At 44.3% G+C, this 16,360-nt stretch overlaps 2 protein-coding genes across 2 annotated transcripts; one reads left to right on the top strand and one right to left on the bottom strand.

The window, feature by feature from the left end:
• The first annotated feature begins 252 nt into the window (after window positions 1-252).
• Window positions 253-3,069, top strand: LOC102704497 (G-type lectin S-receptor-like serine/threonine-protein kinase At2g19130). The gene has a single exon (XM_040522569.1). The coding sequence runs from the start codon at window positions 366-368 to the stop codon at window positions 2,919-2,921; it is 2,556 nt and encodes an 851-aa protein (XP_040378503.1). The 5' UTR covers window positions 253-365; the 3' UTR covers window positions 2,922-3,069.
• A 162-nt stretch (window positions 3,070-3,231) lies between these two features.
• Window positions 3,232-13,028, bottom strand: LOC102706643. The gene is made up of 11 exons (XM_006651113.3): window positions 12,420-13,028; window positions 11,107-11,364; window positions 10,765-11,007; window positions 10,499-10,648; window positions 8,705-10,122; window positions 7,500-7,573; window positions 7,251-7,332; window positions 7,053-7,178; window positions 6,811-6,917; window positions 4,965-5,119; window positions 3,232-3,614 (listed from the first exon to the last, which is right to left on the bottom strand). The coding sequence occupies exons 1-11, from the start codon at window positions 12,876-12,878 to the stop codon at window positions 3,369-3,371; spliced, it is 3,318 nt and encodes a 1,105-aa protein (XP_006651176.3). The 5' UTR covers window positions 12,879-13,028; the 3' UTR covers window positions 3,232-3,368.
• Between the last annotated feature and the right edge of the window lie 3,332 nt (window positions 13,029-16,360).

Here is a 16,360-nt window from a genome sequence, read left to right as displayed (position 1 = left end):
CAGTTATGTAGAAAATTGTGAGACGAATCTTTTGAGCCTAATTAGGACATGATTAGCTATAGTGCTACAGTAACCAACATATGCTAATGACGGATTAATTATTCGTCTCGCGGTTTTCAGGCGAAATCTGAAATTTGTTTTTCATTCGTGTTCGAAAACCTCTTCCGACATCCAGTCAAACAGACGACGTGACCTTTTTGCCAAAAAAAATTTTGCAACTAACCTGTGGATTCATCACGACCAAACAAAGCTTGCTTCTTCAATGCCCTGACAGATACGTATCACGGTGTCATTAAATCCTATATAAGATTCGAACAAACAAGCTAATCATTCTTAGGAAAGTCTCGCACTTAGCAGTTGCCACCATGCTCCTCGTCGGCGTGCTCCTGCTGCTCTTCTTCAACCTACATCTCCCCACCACGTCCGCCATTGACACCCTCACCCTAGGCCAATCTCTCCTGTGGAACCAGACGCTGGTCTCCAATGGCGGCAACTTCGAGCTCGGCCTCTTCTCGCCGGGAAAGTCCAACAAACATTACCTTGGCATCTGGTACAAGAAGATCCCCAAGAAGACGGTTGTTTGGGTGGCCAACCGGGAGCAACCGATCCTCGAGCCGTCGAGCTGCCACCTCGAGCTAAGCGTCCACGGCGATCTGAGGCTGTTCGCGACGGCGCCGTCGAACACCTTGCTGTGGTCGTCGAACGCGTCTTTGTTTTTCTCCCCGTCGCCTCCTCCGCGCACCACCGTCGCCGTGCTCCAGGACGACGGCAACCTCGTGGTGAAGAGAAACGCGACGCTGTCGTCGTCGGCGGCGGCGCCGACGCACGTGGCGTGGCAGAGCTTTGATCACCCGACTGACACATGGCTCCCCGGAGCAAGGCTCGGCTACGACAGGGGCCGCGGCGTCCACAGCTTCCTCACGTCGTGGACGGACTCCGAGGACCCGGCGCCCGGCGCGTTCTCCATGGTGATCGACGCGCGCGGGCTGGCCAGGTTCGACCTGCTCGCCGGCGGCGAGCACCGGTACTGGACGACCGGCCTCTGGGACGGCGAGATATTCGCGAACGTGCCGGAGATGCGGTCCGGCTACTTCATCGGCGTCCCCTACGCGCCGAACGCCAGCATCAACTTCTTCAGCTACCGCGACCGGATACCGGGCGCCGCCGTCGGCAACTTCATGCTGGACGTCAACGGGCAGATGCGGCGGCGGCAGTGGAGCAAGACGGCGGGGGAATGGATCCTCTTCTGCTCGGAGCCCCACGACGCGTGCGACGTCCACGGCTCGTGCGGGCCCTTCGGCGTCTGCAGCAACGGCACCAACCCGGCGTGCCGGTGCCCCGCCGGCTTCGAGCCCCGGTCGTCGGAGGAGTGGAGTCTGCAGAACGCCGCCTCCGGCTGTGCTAGGCGGCACCCTCTCGAGTGTTACGGAGACGGGTTCCTGGCGCTGCCGAACACCGTGCGGCTCCCGAACGGCTCGGCGGAGGCGCCGGCCGGAGCCAGGAACGACAAGGCGTGCGCGCACACCTGCTTGGTCGACTGCGCATGCACGGCCTACGTTTACGACGGAGCGAAGTGCCTCGTCTGGAACGGCGAGCTCGTCAACATGAAAACCTTGGTCGATGGCCAAGGCGACGGCGGCCTCGCCGGAGCGACGCTTCACCTCCGCGTCGCCAGCTCGGAGGTTCCGCCGTCGTCGCTGGAGCACTCGTGGAGGAAATCGATGGTGATCCTCGGGAGCGTCGCGGCGGCGGTGGTCGTGCTCCTGGCGAGCGTCGTGACAGTGGTGGCCGTGGCGGCGGTGCTGCGGATGCGGCGGCGGAGGGGCAAGGTGACGGCGGTGCAGGGGTCGCTGCTGCTGCTCGACTACCGTGCCGTGAGGACCGCGACGGGGGACTTCTCCGAGAAGCTCGGGAGCGGGAGCTTCGGCACGGTGTTCAAGGGCGCGCTGCCGGACGGGACGCCCGTGGCCGTCAAGAAGCTCGACGGCCTCCGGCAAGGCGAGAAGCAGTTCCGGACGGAGGTGGTCACGCTCGGCACGATCCAGCACGTCAACCTCGTCCGCCTCCGGGGCTTCTGCTGCGAGGGGAACAAGAGGGCGCTCGTGTACGACTACATGGCCAATGGCTCCCTGGACGATCACCTGTTCAATGGCGGCCCCGGCTCAGACTCCAAGCGGCAGGTGACCTTGAGTTGGAAGCAACGGTACGACGTCGCCGTCGGCGTGGCAAGGGGCTTGGCTTACCTGCACGAGAAGTGCCGGGAGTGCATCATACACTGCGACGTCAAGCCGGAGAACATCCTCCTCGACCAGGATATGTCGGCAAGGCTCGCCGACTTCGGCATGGCGAAGCTCGTCGGCCGCGACTTCAGCAGCGTCCTGACCACCATGCGGGGCACGGTGGGGTACCTCGCGCCGGAGTGGCTCGCCGGCGCGCCGATCACCGCCAAGGCCGACGTGTACAGCTTCGGCCTCCTGCTGTTCGAGCTCGTCTCCGGCCGGCGGAACAACGCCGCCTCGTCGTCTTCGGAGGAGGGCGGCTCCGGGATTTACTTCCCGGTGCATGCCGCTGTCAAGCTGAATGAAGGCGACGTGGCCGGGCTGGTCGACGAGAGGGTGGCCAAGGACGCCGACGTGAAGGAGGTCGAGAGACTCTGCAAGGTTGCGGGCTGGTGCATCCAGGACGAGGAAGGCGACCGCCCGGCCATGGGGCTCGTCGCACAGCAGCTCGAAGGCATCGCCGACGTGATGTTGCCGCCCATCCCATCCCGGCTTCATATCCTGGCAATTGAGAATGAATGGGTCAGAGGTGCTGCAGAGGATGAGCACTGCTCAAAGAGCGGAAGCGAACCAGCAGCAGAAGCAATAGAAGAATGTACATGTGAAAATTCTGGGAGCAAAGACCATCCTACAACTCGGTGAAGTCGTGAAGATACAGCATCAGATATGAAAATGAAGTGGTAACGTTAGCATAGTTGACATTCTACGTGTGCGCATCAGTATAATGGTCAGGATGTTATAGCCAGTACTGTACTGCTAGTCTGCAACTGTTCTGTAAATTCCATCATTATTCTGGTCCATCCTTGCTGGCAACTGCACCTTTTAGTGGAGAAATGCGTCAGTATAACTCTGAAATCCTTAACAAACTATTGAAAACAACTTATTGCCAAAATTGCAGATCCACTCATCCACACCAACTATAATTCTATTATGTACAATTTTCAGATGGGAAAATTTTCTGATTCTACAAAGAACACAAGAAGCACATAACTATAGGAGGAACTAGCGAACAAACTGTACAGATTAAGAACTAAATACAACCCCAAAGAATGAACGAATATCACTATGGAACTACAAGAACCTAACACATCAAGATATACACTTTACAGGTAAAGATGAAGAGGCTGATGCCCAGTAAAGAGCTTTAAGTAAAGAAATGAACTTCACAACTGTTTCTTCAGAGAACCACTTAAGTTTCCACGTATGTACTGTGTAAATTTCATCCGACTGCTTGTTCTGTGAACTTGTAATGCTACCGTTACTGCAAATTCTTCCTTCATGTGCATGGTTGTCCAAAACTAATGTCAAACATTTCTTGTCATAATGATCCACAACCTGAATACATAGATTGCAAAAGGAAAGAAAAATAAGTGATATCAACTTTAAATATGATAGAATATCTAAGCTAGTACTACAAATCTACAATGATATCATAGCTTATTTTGGTAGGACACAACTTCTCTAGCTAAAGGAATAAAGTCAGATGATGTAGTTCCTCCTTTATCCATGTTACTGATCCATCATGAATTCTACCTACTACCTGCAATACTGCAGCTTTAGAAGACGCTGTGCATGCATGATTCATATCATATACAATCCCCTGGTCAGTACTTGATTACTACAGTGTTAATGAAAAGATGGCTGCTTGTGTTCGACATTATGGTACGCAGATCTTGTTTGGATTTTGGGATAGGAAAGGTAGGTTATGCATTGATGTATGGATAGAGTTAAGATACATAAATAGGGGAAAATGGATAATCAAGATTCCACTCCCATCAGGGGGAAAACATCAGCTTTGACAAGCAAGGTGTTATTACTCTAAGCTCTGTATATGTGCTATTCCTATCGCACGTGGCATTACCTTGGACATCTTACAAGCAGCTACAGTCTAAAAATGAGTGTGTGAGATACTTTGCAGGGAGGTGTGAAACTCTATACACATTGTCTGCACAATGGCCAGGCATGAGTTTTGATAAGAGTAAAGTCTATGTCAGGGAGCAATGATTTGCTGAGTGTCGGGCCAGAGAAGAACAGGCATCAGATAACATTGTATAATCGATGTAGGAGCAACTCCGTCTGGTAACTTTTCTTTCTTAAGTCAGAGGATTTAGATAGAAATGTACATGCTTCAAACCTCCCTATTCTTTCTTATAGCAGTGGGCATAGGCTGTTTTTCAGATTAATAATTTATCAGTACTATGAGTGGTATGCCTCCATTCCAATATGCTGTCTTAGCAAGTAAATTCATTTCTAGCTAACCTTCCCCATAACTTCTTTCTTGCATCCCAAATTTCTGATTTACCCCCACATCAATGTGCTTACAGTTTCACACAGTTTGCATCAACCACAAGGTACATAGATGGCAAAGTGCTCAACATTTGCTTGCTGCTCCCTGTTTTTTCCTCTAAAACTAACAAGTTTAAGCACATTAGCTATAGAAACATCGTGAGTTAATTATTTGAGTTACATTGTTTTATTCAGTGCCAAAGAAAAACGTCTGCAAGGAAATTCTCTTTTTTCTAGAAAAAAATGGTGCCGGATATATGCCCCTTTGATTTATAGCAAGAAACAAAATACTAAGGGTGAGTGTTATTGTGACCTAATTGCCATCAAGGTGGGAAGGAATTATCTTCTGTCATGACAAACACTAGCAAAGGGAAATGCCAAAAGCAGAGCATAACTTACCACTTCTTGAATATTGTTGATGAAACAACAAGCATCAAGAGAAAAATATGGAGTATCCGAATCATCAGGGATGGAACCAAACTGATGTAGGTTCTCGATACACACAAATAATGACCCTTCAGTAACAGTGAGGGATCTAACAACAAGGGATCCTTCTGCAAAATAGAATGAACACTATTTCAGCAAGTTCCAGGTGACAGAAGACAGATAGTGAATAAAGGCGACTGAAGCAATCTTCAGATTTTTCATATGCCAAAATTGGAATATGAGATCAGTTGCAATAACGCATATACAAAATGGTGTCATATCTTGACCCTAGATTTCACTATGGTATCTTCCCCATTTGCTTCATGCCAATGGTGGGAAAGAAATAATATGTTTTTTCCTCGGTTCAATTCTCGCTAAGCAATTGGCCATTTCTCCTTTCTTTTTTGTTCTTAGGAAATGTTTGTAGTCTGTAGTCTTTAATTCGAGTGTTCCAAACTTCCATCTCAGCTTGAGTTGGACCCCCTCTGGCAAATTATGTGTTGCTTTACAAACTGGGCACACTACTTCAACAAAAAAATTCAAACATGGCATAAACCATCAGCTAAAGATTGATGGTTTGTCACCACACCAAGTACCATATGCCATTGCACACCATCAATACTCAGTGGCTCAGAATGCCACACCATCAAATACTCGGTGGTTCAGAATGCCAATTTAAGTTTAGCCAATTGAAGCCAAAAGAAAGGTTTAGGGACCCAGCAGATGAAATCGAAAGGAAAGGTAAACAGCATAAGTTTCAAATAGAGAATGGAGGATTAGAGATGAAATTTACTCGCCTATAAACCATTTAATAAAGAAATTCTAAACATGTGTCCTTAGGTCTATCTTCAAGAAAATTCGGAAGTTAGAATCCACCGTACAAATAACCATCATGACCTCAACATAATGGCTGAATATTAGTAGTATATTTCATTTCATGAACTCAGTAACCAACTACATCCATAAAAGTGAAGTATCAATATTTAGAAGTCAGGTTAGACATTAGCAACAGAATAGTGCTTCAGTTTGAGAACGCTCCACTGTGAGTACGACAAGATATACCTTGTGTCTTCTGTACTTACAACCAAGACATACTGTAACTACTGTTATGGGCGTTGGGCCAGCAGGGCAAGGCCCACAATCTGACCAAGAAGGAGGCATGCCAGAATTACATGCCTGAACAGTACCTCCAGCGGCAAGTTAGGTTTCTACCTTGGTAGGATTAGATTTAGTCCGTTATCTATTCCTTTATTTTAGAGATAGGCTTCTTAAGGGCCAAGTCATCCCATATATACAAGTATGGGGTTGTATCTCTATTCAACCAAGCAATGAATTAGTTCTCAAAACGCAATCAATGAATCAGAATTAGCCAAGTCCTCTTCAACCTATACTCTCCCCTCATCTCAACTAAGCTGACGCCACCCGGCTATCTTCCCAGTGGTGTTTATCCTCAATATAAAGCACAAAATGAACACCAATTCTCCCTCCCTCCCCTATTATTTCCCATAGCCTTGACAAATTGATCCCTGACTCTCACCATAGAAGAAACGTCTCAGACTCGTACATGAGATTAAGACACACAGAATATCATAATAACCTCCCTACCTACCCTACTCAGCTTACAATCCTGCATACTCCTACCTGCCTTACCCACATTTTTCCAAAGAATTCCACTCGACAAGATGACAAGGCTTGAAGGAAAAGCTCAGGCAAACCCAAACAGGTTTCAAAACCATCAAACATAACATAATGCAGGGACAGATCTGTCAGATTCCATCCATAGGATAGTGTGCTATTTCATCAACCAAATAATGCTTACCTTCAGCATCATTCTTCCAAAACAACAACAACGAGTATAGATATATCCCCATCTCCAAATTTGCATGAGTACATTTCTCAAGCAATTTAAGTTGGACCTTCTCCCAGCTGCCATTTAAATACAGAACTAAGTATAGTCAACAATATAAACCAAAATCGACAATAAATATAGAAATATTCCCCGTTAAGCAAAATGAACAGTATTATGCTCATCATGAAATTGAAAGGCTAAATAGATCAAACCTTTGCAAAGATATACTACTGGTTAATTGTGGAAAATTTGACACGGTTAAGAGCCCAAGTATATCTTGTGCCTCCTTGGAAGTCCTTGTCAAGAATAGGTGGGTTGTATTATCTGCCATGCGTACCCTACATTGCAAAACAAAAGTAAGCTTCATATAATGCAAATGAAAGTCGCTAAATATTGATATGCTAATATACCTCAGTGTCTGTAGACCCAGTCCAACCAAAATATTCTCCAGATCTTCCAGCCAATAGCTGCCCAAAACTCTCGGCATAGTGTCTAACACATTAATCAATACGTAAGAATAACTGTCACAATATTACAATAGAATAATGATAAGAACTCCTGTAAAACAGTCATCTATGTAAATTTCCAGTTGCAACAGTCTAACATAGATATTAGGATAATAAGCTTTTTAGATGATTCAATGGTTTGTAGAGAGCAACCTTGTCCATCTTGAACCATATCAACAAGTAGAATATGTAGTTTATTTTGAGAACTTTTCAGCAAAGCTACCTCTCTGCACAAAGAGATAAAACAGTACACTGTCAAACAGATAAGATAAAACAGTAGTCTAGTGCAGGACATAAATAGCTTAGTAAATATAGACAAGCTTTAACTAGCGGATGCTTGATCTATGACCTCACATTCCTGCAAGTTTCTTTTTAAGATCGAGAGAACTTAAAAGTGATAATTACTGAATATCATATAGAATTAAATGGTTAGGGAAACAGTTGGAGTAGAAAAATGGATCCATTTAAAACACATTTAAGGAGATATTATTGATAACTGCCCATAACACATTTAAGACATGGAAGTAACTTTAATTGTTGGAAATATTACTGGAAACAGATGCATGTTAATTTCCAGGTAAATATGCAAGAAGATGAGTTAAGCGTTCCATATCCGATTCTATTTTCTTAGAAACTCTGTAGAGATAAAAAAAATTCCTATGAACAATGTCAGCTTTTAGTGTTTTCACAAAATAAAAAAACAAAGTAGTTTGGTCTGCCCAGCATCACCTGGTGTTCATTTTTCAGACTTCTTATGTAGACATTTTTGTGTTTAATTCATGATCTCCTAAAATTCTTCCCACATGGCTGTCTGATATGCTATTTTGTTGCTTGATTAAAGAAATGAATATTATTAAACAAAATACATACATAGCCTACAACCCCTGTGATGTGTTATGTCGTAGACTGTTTAGGTACTTTACCTAAATCCTGTCATCATTCACAAAAACACATATTGTACAGAGTATGAGTTTGACATTTTTTAATATGATAGCGTGCACCAACGCAAAGCTGAAGACCACTTTTCACTGTAAGCAACAGTTGGAACCATGCATTTTATGCTGTAATCTGCAAATTTACTTGACAAAATACATAAGTTTTGAAGCATTGTGCAGAGCCCCCTGCACCCCTCCTCAAAAAGAAAAAAAAAAAGAAAAAGGGAAACCGAAAAAAGAAGAATACTGTGGATTTGCACTGTAGCTGTAGCCTTTATAGGAATTGCAATTGAACTTGGCATTTTTGCTGTTCAATTGCTATTCATCAGTGAACCAATAGACATGTAATTTCATAGTCAAGTATCACGGAACCGGAGGGAGTAATATTTAATCAGGGCTGAGAACATGGGGAACACATCTCACCTTTGAACCAAATCACTTCCAGCTCCATCTTGAAATATGTATCCACAAAAGGCTGTCCTCTCACATATTTCAGATGCATCGCATGCAATTTCTAAATTGAAGAAATCACCTATAAGCTTGTATTTTTCAGTGTCACAAGAAACTGTATTGGCACTGGCACGTAAGTTATCCTTTTGCAGGATACTTGAATTATGGTTTTCTAAGTTGATTTCCTTGCAACGAGTATGGTTTTTCAGGTTGCATCCCAGATGGCCGTTCCCTGAAACCCCATCATCCATTTCATCTCCATTAACCTTTTGAAATACTATTTTAGTGCCATTGTGATTCTTAAAAAGATGAGGAATCCACATCTTCAACTTCTGATTACTTTGTTGTCTGACCAAATGATCTGAACCTTCACCTAAATGCCCATTGCTCTTGTACCTATCATGTAACTCCTTAATACCAAACTCAACGGAATCTGTAAAATTTGGGAAATCATCTGCTGAATAATTAGGCAAACTATGTTTTCCAGAATAATATTCAATCCCATCCTTTCCCTCATAATCACCATTGAGATACAACTCCATTTTACTTAGGATTGCAACACAACCATCCTCGGAATTGCATGAACATAAATCACCTGAAGAGTCATCGCTGCAACTGCTACTACCACCAAGCGAACAAGCACAGTCAAAGTCTGCTGAAATCTGCAAAAATTCTTCCTCCATACAAAGTCTTCGATGTAGAATGTCCTCCTTGTATTGAGGGGGTGACCCCGGACTAGAATTTGTGAAGGATAGACTCGGTTCTATCAGCTTGTTCATCGGATTTGATGAAACTCCATTTGTATGCAAGCTGCCAGTGCCATATTCCATCTCACAAAAAGAATCAGCATGTGAAGTGGCTACACAATTTAGTGGAGGAAGTTGCTGGGAAGAATTCAAGTCCAGCCTTAAAGGGGCCTGGTGTATATTCCCTTTATGCGAGGATTCTGTGGTAACACCATTAGCACCATAGCATGCATCATCAACGAAAGATAAGTCTGATTCCAAAAGATTCAAGCTGCTGCCACCTTCTGATGTCTGCACCAAGTCTGAGATGTTCTTTGAGTTCTTCTTTTGAGTTTTCTGCCTTTTCTTTTGTTCCTCATACTTTCCATTGCTACTGTGGAAATCTATGTAAAGGTTGTCCACTTCTGTATTCTCCATGTTTTCATCCATCCACTCCTTAAATTCACGCAGCCAATCAGTTGATTTTTCTTTCTTCAACAATTCAGCTGTATGGATCAAAGAAATAATTTTTATGTCATTATCAGTAGCTGCAACTTCATCCTTCTTAGAACTGTCACTTTCGTGGGGGGTGGTCTGCTGGTCCACACTTTCATCACAGAGACCTTTCTCTTCCTCCACGATTAATGCAAGTCGGGAAATCTTTCTCTACAGCAAATAGAAGCACAAACAGACTATCATTAAAGAGATATATAGCAAATTCAGTTGCATTCAGCAAATGCAGGATAACCTACTTCCGCATAGTTGTTTCAATTTAGTAATGTTTAATGAATGGTGTTATCTTGCATTTCTAGAAACAAGGTCATCATAATATGTCAATGGCACCATCTCTGTTGAATTATGCAAAAAAAAAAACCTGACAATATAACTATATAAGAAAACTAGCTTCTTCATAACATGTGAAATAAACAAATGATAAGCATGAGAAGAAATCATTAAGCAGTATTTGTGTTAGGTTACAAGAATAATGAGACAACCCACTCTAACATACAATAGATTATTTTTGTGGCAAATGTTAACTTACCGTCTTTGAATTCAAAGTGTCTTCATCCTCATGGTCATCTTTTGCAGGAAAATAAAATCCATAGCCAGCAGGTTGCTTTTGTCTGCTTGAAAACATTACTTGTTTTTCCCAGTACTCTTGTGTGTTCATACCTTTATCATCTAACTTCAACTGAGGCAGAAAAGGTACGGAACAGAGCTGTCATGTCACTCCAATACTGTGGAAGAGACTATTATGATGGATAATATAAAACCATGAGAAAACAATACAATTTGATGACTACTTACAATTTCTGAGTTGTGGAAAATACTGAAAACATGTGCTCGATACCAACGAGCACAGCAGATTGGGTTGCCTTCCAACCATAGGTTCTGTAGCAAAGAAAGGCTACCGAGTATTTCCAGCTCTGAGAAATTTGAGATGATGTTGTAAGACAGATCAAGGTCCATAAGTGACTTTAGATTTTCAATCCCATGTAATGCAGTTAAAGCATTATTTCTCAGTACAAGTTGAACAATTCGACTGCAAGCCTGCATGGAAGTAACATGTGATCAAACAAAAACAACGGCACTGGAAATAAGCTTGCCAGTGAATATTCCCAATTGTACTGAAAAGGAAATGCATTTTACCTCGCTCAAGGATGATATAGAACGCAAATGGTTAAATCCAAGATCTAGATTCCGTAGCTTTGTGCATTTTCGCAGATTATCCACCTTTGCAAACCGGTTCCGACTAAGATCAAGGATTTCAACTGCAGGTAACAACTGCAATGACTCATCCATGAGCATGAGACCATTTGAAGCACAAGACACATACAACAGACGGCCCCATGTGGGTGAATCCTTGATATCCATGATCCTGCTTGTGAAGATATGCCTAAGAGCATCCTGCGGTGGTGCAAAAGTTAACTATTATATGGACATGGACAGGGTTGTTGCATTGGGTGGAACTGAAAATAAAGGAAACCTAATCGTAAGAATTACTCGACAATGCAACTATATTTGCAAATTCTTTCTCTACCCCAAAAAGATCTTCTTTTGTTTCCACTCGACAATGTTTAGTTGTTTACAATGGGTAGCATATGCTAATTACCAATGTAAGGTGGCTTATTACAGCATTATTACCTTCAAGGATCACTGCCGACTCCACTAAACCTATAACTGAGGAAAAATGACAAATTGCATAAAATTTTCCTCAAGAATAATTTGCAAGGAAGTATGTGAGGATGCATCACCCTGTTTTCAGCTGCATGAAAGCATACACAAGGCAATGTATGAAGATATCAAATGGCTACACTATCATACAGTTTTTGCATTCAGAGATTAACTAAGAACGTCAGGGGGTCATTGCAGAAACCACAAAAGGGAAAGCTGCTACAATTACAGCACTGTGGGCTGCAACATGTGCCCACAAGCCTAACAAGACAAGCATGAATATTATCAGAACTTGGTATTGCAAAAATGATCATATTTCTCTACTCCAGAGAAACATGTGAATTACATTGCTATGGAAGTGCTTGATGATTACCTAAAGACCTAACAACATCCCATTAAATCCCATGGGTTAGAATGGAAAATGATCGTGGCCACATCTCATAGTATATTAGCACTTGGAAAATGGCAAATTCACCCATAGAAAAGCCAGTAACATGTTGATTTGAGTAACTATAGTACAGTAGTTGTAATACAAGCGCCAGGTTGGATCAGATCCTAGGAACATAGTATTAATTGCAGTCTGCGGGACATAGGTGGGCTAACACTAAACCAGTCTGTTAGCTGTAGAAGAACCAGACTGGAAACGATAAGCACAACTGCCACTCAATACAGTTCATAATTTAGTACGAGATCAATACTAGAGCATCCCCTCACCATGTGAAATGGTAAAAACAACGAAATAAGTAAGTGCAGGATCAGAATTACTGGGAAACATGGCGTAATCGCACCGTGGAATTGTAGCAGATGAGCCTCTCGAGGGTGTGGCGGAGGTCGAGCAGGCCCCTGGCGGCGGAGGTGGAGAGGTCGCACCCACGCAGCTCGAGCACGCGGAGGCGCGCGAACGGCAGGAGCGAGAGCGGCGCCGGGTCCCGCCCCGGCCCGGCGGCCACGACCTTGAGCGACGTGAGCAGGCGCAGGATCCGCCGGAGCTGCTCGAGCGCGCGGTGGTCGCCGAGGTCGGCGACGTAGGCGCGGAGGTAGTCGACGGGCGCGCCGGCACCGACGGCCTCCAGCTCGCGCAGCGCCTCGAGGCGGGAGGCGACGTAGTGGAGCCCCACGGGGTGGAGGCGCAGGGTGACGGAGCCGTCGAGCAGCGCCCCCGCGTGGCGGCCCACGAAGCGGACCAGCAGGTCGAGGTAGCGGTCGCCGGTGACGTGCGGCGCGCCCCCCGCGCGGGCGGTCGCCATCGCCGTCTGGATCGGGCTAGGGTTTGGGTACCCGCCGCATCGGCGAATGGGGTCCGAGGGGACGCCGGGGAGGGGAGGGGAGGGGAGAAGAGGAGGTGGTGGTGGTGGTGGCGACGGAGGAGGAAACGGACACGGCCGCGCTGCTATGATTGGGGACACGCGGGCTCGTGTGGGGAGGAGGCAAGGGAAGGCGACGGGGCTGCAGGGCTGCAGGGCAAGCCGTGCAAGAGGCCCGCGCGATTGCCAAGCACCAGGTGGTGGGAAAATTGGCGGTTTCGGCTGGCGCTGGCGCTCGCACAGTCGCACCTCGCGGATCGCGCTGCGCCCCTTCGGAGCGACGGGATGGATCGCGTGCGAGCTTCGCGTGTAAACTTGGGTTCGGTTCGAGGCGATGCCCTGCGCTTTGTTGGCGCTTTTGGCCGCGTGCGCGGCGGTTTCCGGCGCTAGCTTGCGTTAGGACGCGTGCGCGTGTCCGGCCGCGCGCTGGCCTGGCGTGCCTGGGACATATATGACCTGTTTTGTTGCTACCCCGCGGAGATGCGTTTGTCTTAAGCCGCGTGAGGCGGGGGGTCATTTTCACCGGACAGCACCGTCTTCTCGTGATCTCGTCAGGTGATGATGCCTCACCAGTTCAGGCATATGTATGTTTTTCTAGTGAGGCGTATCTTTTTATTTTTTTAAAACATATTGTAAATAAAGACGCTCGTATACACTTAAATGCCACGCATATAAACTCGGATACGCTAATAGACATCTTATCTCTATATAATCGTCTTCAAAAGATTGGAAGTTACCACGAAGAAATTACCGTGGTATTACCTTTTGTTCTATACTTGGATCAGATGTGATTACAATTACATCCGGGACGCTCTTGGTTCTTCAGCAATTCCGCTTTTGCCATGGGTGTACAAATTTGATAATATATACTCCATCCGATTTTTAATATTTGACACCGTTGATATTTTGATATATATCTGATCATTCATCTTATTAAAAATATTATGCAATTATCATTTATTTTACCATGATTTGGTTTGATTTATCATTACATATACTTTAAGCATGACTTATATTTTTACAGATTTACGTAAAATTTAGTAAGATAAATAGTCAAACATATGTTAAAAGTCATCCACGTTAAACATTAAAAAACAAAAGAAATGGGTTTTTACCATTTTACATGTATATATAAGTCTAGTAATAATTTACTAAAATATACATATATTGTGGGATGGGTTCACACCATAGAGATGGACCAGTGGAGTTGTGATGTGGTGCTAATGGGTTGGATAATGGCACGCTAAACCTCAAAGATACTACACCAATGTGTCTCCACCCCATGGTATCGCATCGCCGTATACCACTAACTATGATTCTCCTAGTTCGTTATCACGTTAGGCTACCCAATTAATTCTCCTAAATGGTTCTCGTTAAAATTATATTGTTGTTAATGGTAAATGCCATTTAAACCTCGATGATATTATAGATAGCTTAGCATGATAACCCATTAGGATATTTGCAGTTGGTGTTATACGGAAGTGTGGTACCGCGAGTTGGGGCACGGTGGTGAAGTACCACGACGGTGGAGCGGGGATAGTAGCACATCATCATCTGACCCATTGGTCTTGCGGTGCTATCCCGCGTGTCTGTCATGTTGGTGCGAATCCATTCCACGATACACGTATATTTTTGCGATTTTTCTACCAGACATGCATATACGTGCAAATATGCATATATATGAACAACAGTAAAGTCAAACTTGCAAACTATTTAGTCTACAAACACTAGCACGATATATATAGGTCTTAAAAAACACTTTAATAATATAAAAATATATTTATTTTGTATATTTTTAAATATAAAATATATTTAAACATAAATCTATGAAAATTATATCGTAATATAAAACAACAGCAATAATCAAGATAAGGTAGTGTAGCATTTTTTTTAACACAAGCGCGGATCCTCTCCACTTATTGCACAACAATAACAATAACTAACGTGTGGGCCCATGAGTCATAGGACGCACCTGTCAGCTGCAAATACTGCACAACAGTAGCGATGCATGTATGTTTTAACACATGTTAACCACCTTATAGTATATCAACTAGTGTGATTCACTGTCTCATGAGACAAAGCTCTCATGAAGCTGACGATAAGAATTATATTGCTCAAATCTAACGGCTGATGTTCACTGGATATAACATATCCTGCTCATGTTCATGCCTACATCTCCTTCTCCCACGCCCATTCTCACCCTAGGTGTGGCCCTAATATCCTATTCACCTCTTCCACATTACTAGACAGCCGTCGTATGCCACCAATTCCCTATCGCCTTCACGAGCCGCGACCATATTACTGTTGATGAACATCCATCCCTTCAAATCCTAGCCGCAACCCTCACCTCATGCCGTCATTGTCTTACCTCACCTTGCCATCATTATCAAATGCATTGTCGCCTAGCTAGATCTTTGTCTCGCTGTCATCTATAGCAATATCGTTGATCCCTACTATCGAATCTTCATCGCACCACTTCATTGTTATCGCGGTGCATTGTTCATCCTCTACAGTCTAGTCTCGTGGCTTTTGTTATCATAGAGGGCTTTGAGACCGCCGCCAAGAAAAATATAATCATCGTGATTTTTCTACAGCTTTGATCTCATCGCGATAATCGCAATAATCGTGGCAAAGAAATCATCAATTTTAGCAACGCTGCTAGTCTATAGATCGCGATCGGTGCCTGTACAAGGTCGATCAAGCCATCCAGCGGCGACATGTCATGGTCTGCGGTGGAGGCCTTTGTGCCCTATGTGACCGTGCCCACATCTTCTTTTGTCCCATCATGCCTATCCACATACCCAGTGACTACATCATGCAAAAGAAATTAACCAGTGCCAAAACCATGTATACCAGCTATAAACTTGGTTGACTGGCTATACGATGTGTTGATTTGTTGTTTCATCTTTTCGTGAGATTATATATAATTTTGTCAGCAAAAATAGCCCCATGTAGAATTGTAATAATCCTGCCATCTAATTTATTTATAAAATTCAAGGCCATAAATCATTCTAGCTTTGCTTCCTTTCTACATAAATTTTAAATCTCTCTTATTCTATATTTTTTCGTTGCTTAATTATCATTGCTAAATATCGTTATCACTATAGCACTAGTACAGATGTAAACGGTACAGTTATGACATACTCTCTCCTCTCTCTCGCATGGTCACCATCCGATCCATGCTCTCGCTGTCTCGCATAGCCCACAATCCCACATGTCCCTTCCAGAATTTAGTGAGCCACGTGTCGACCGCATGCACCGCCTAGCATGCCACGCTACCATGAACTAATAATGAAGGCAAAATTGTGTATAGAACAGTTATTATTGTCTTGCCAGATTTAAGTCAAGGTGTGGTGCACGGTATCCTAGAAGAAATTGATTGTGTTTTCTTGGCATGTCCTCATGAATGTTCAGCAGTTGTCGTA

The sequence above is a fragment of the Oryza brachyantha genome, chromosome 3, assembly GCF_000231095.2.
Source record: "Oryza brachyantha chromosome 3, ObraRS2, whole genome shotgun sequence".
Classification (NCBI taxonomy): Eukaryota; Viridiplantae; Streptophyta; class Magnoliopsida; order Poales; family Poaceae; genus Oryza; species Oryza brachyantha.
Note: the sequence above shows the minus strand (reverse complement) of the source record. Positions and strands in the feature narration are given on the sequence as shown.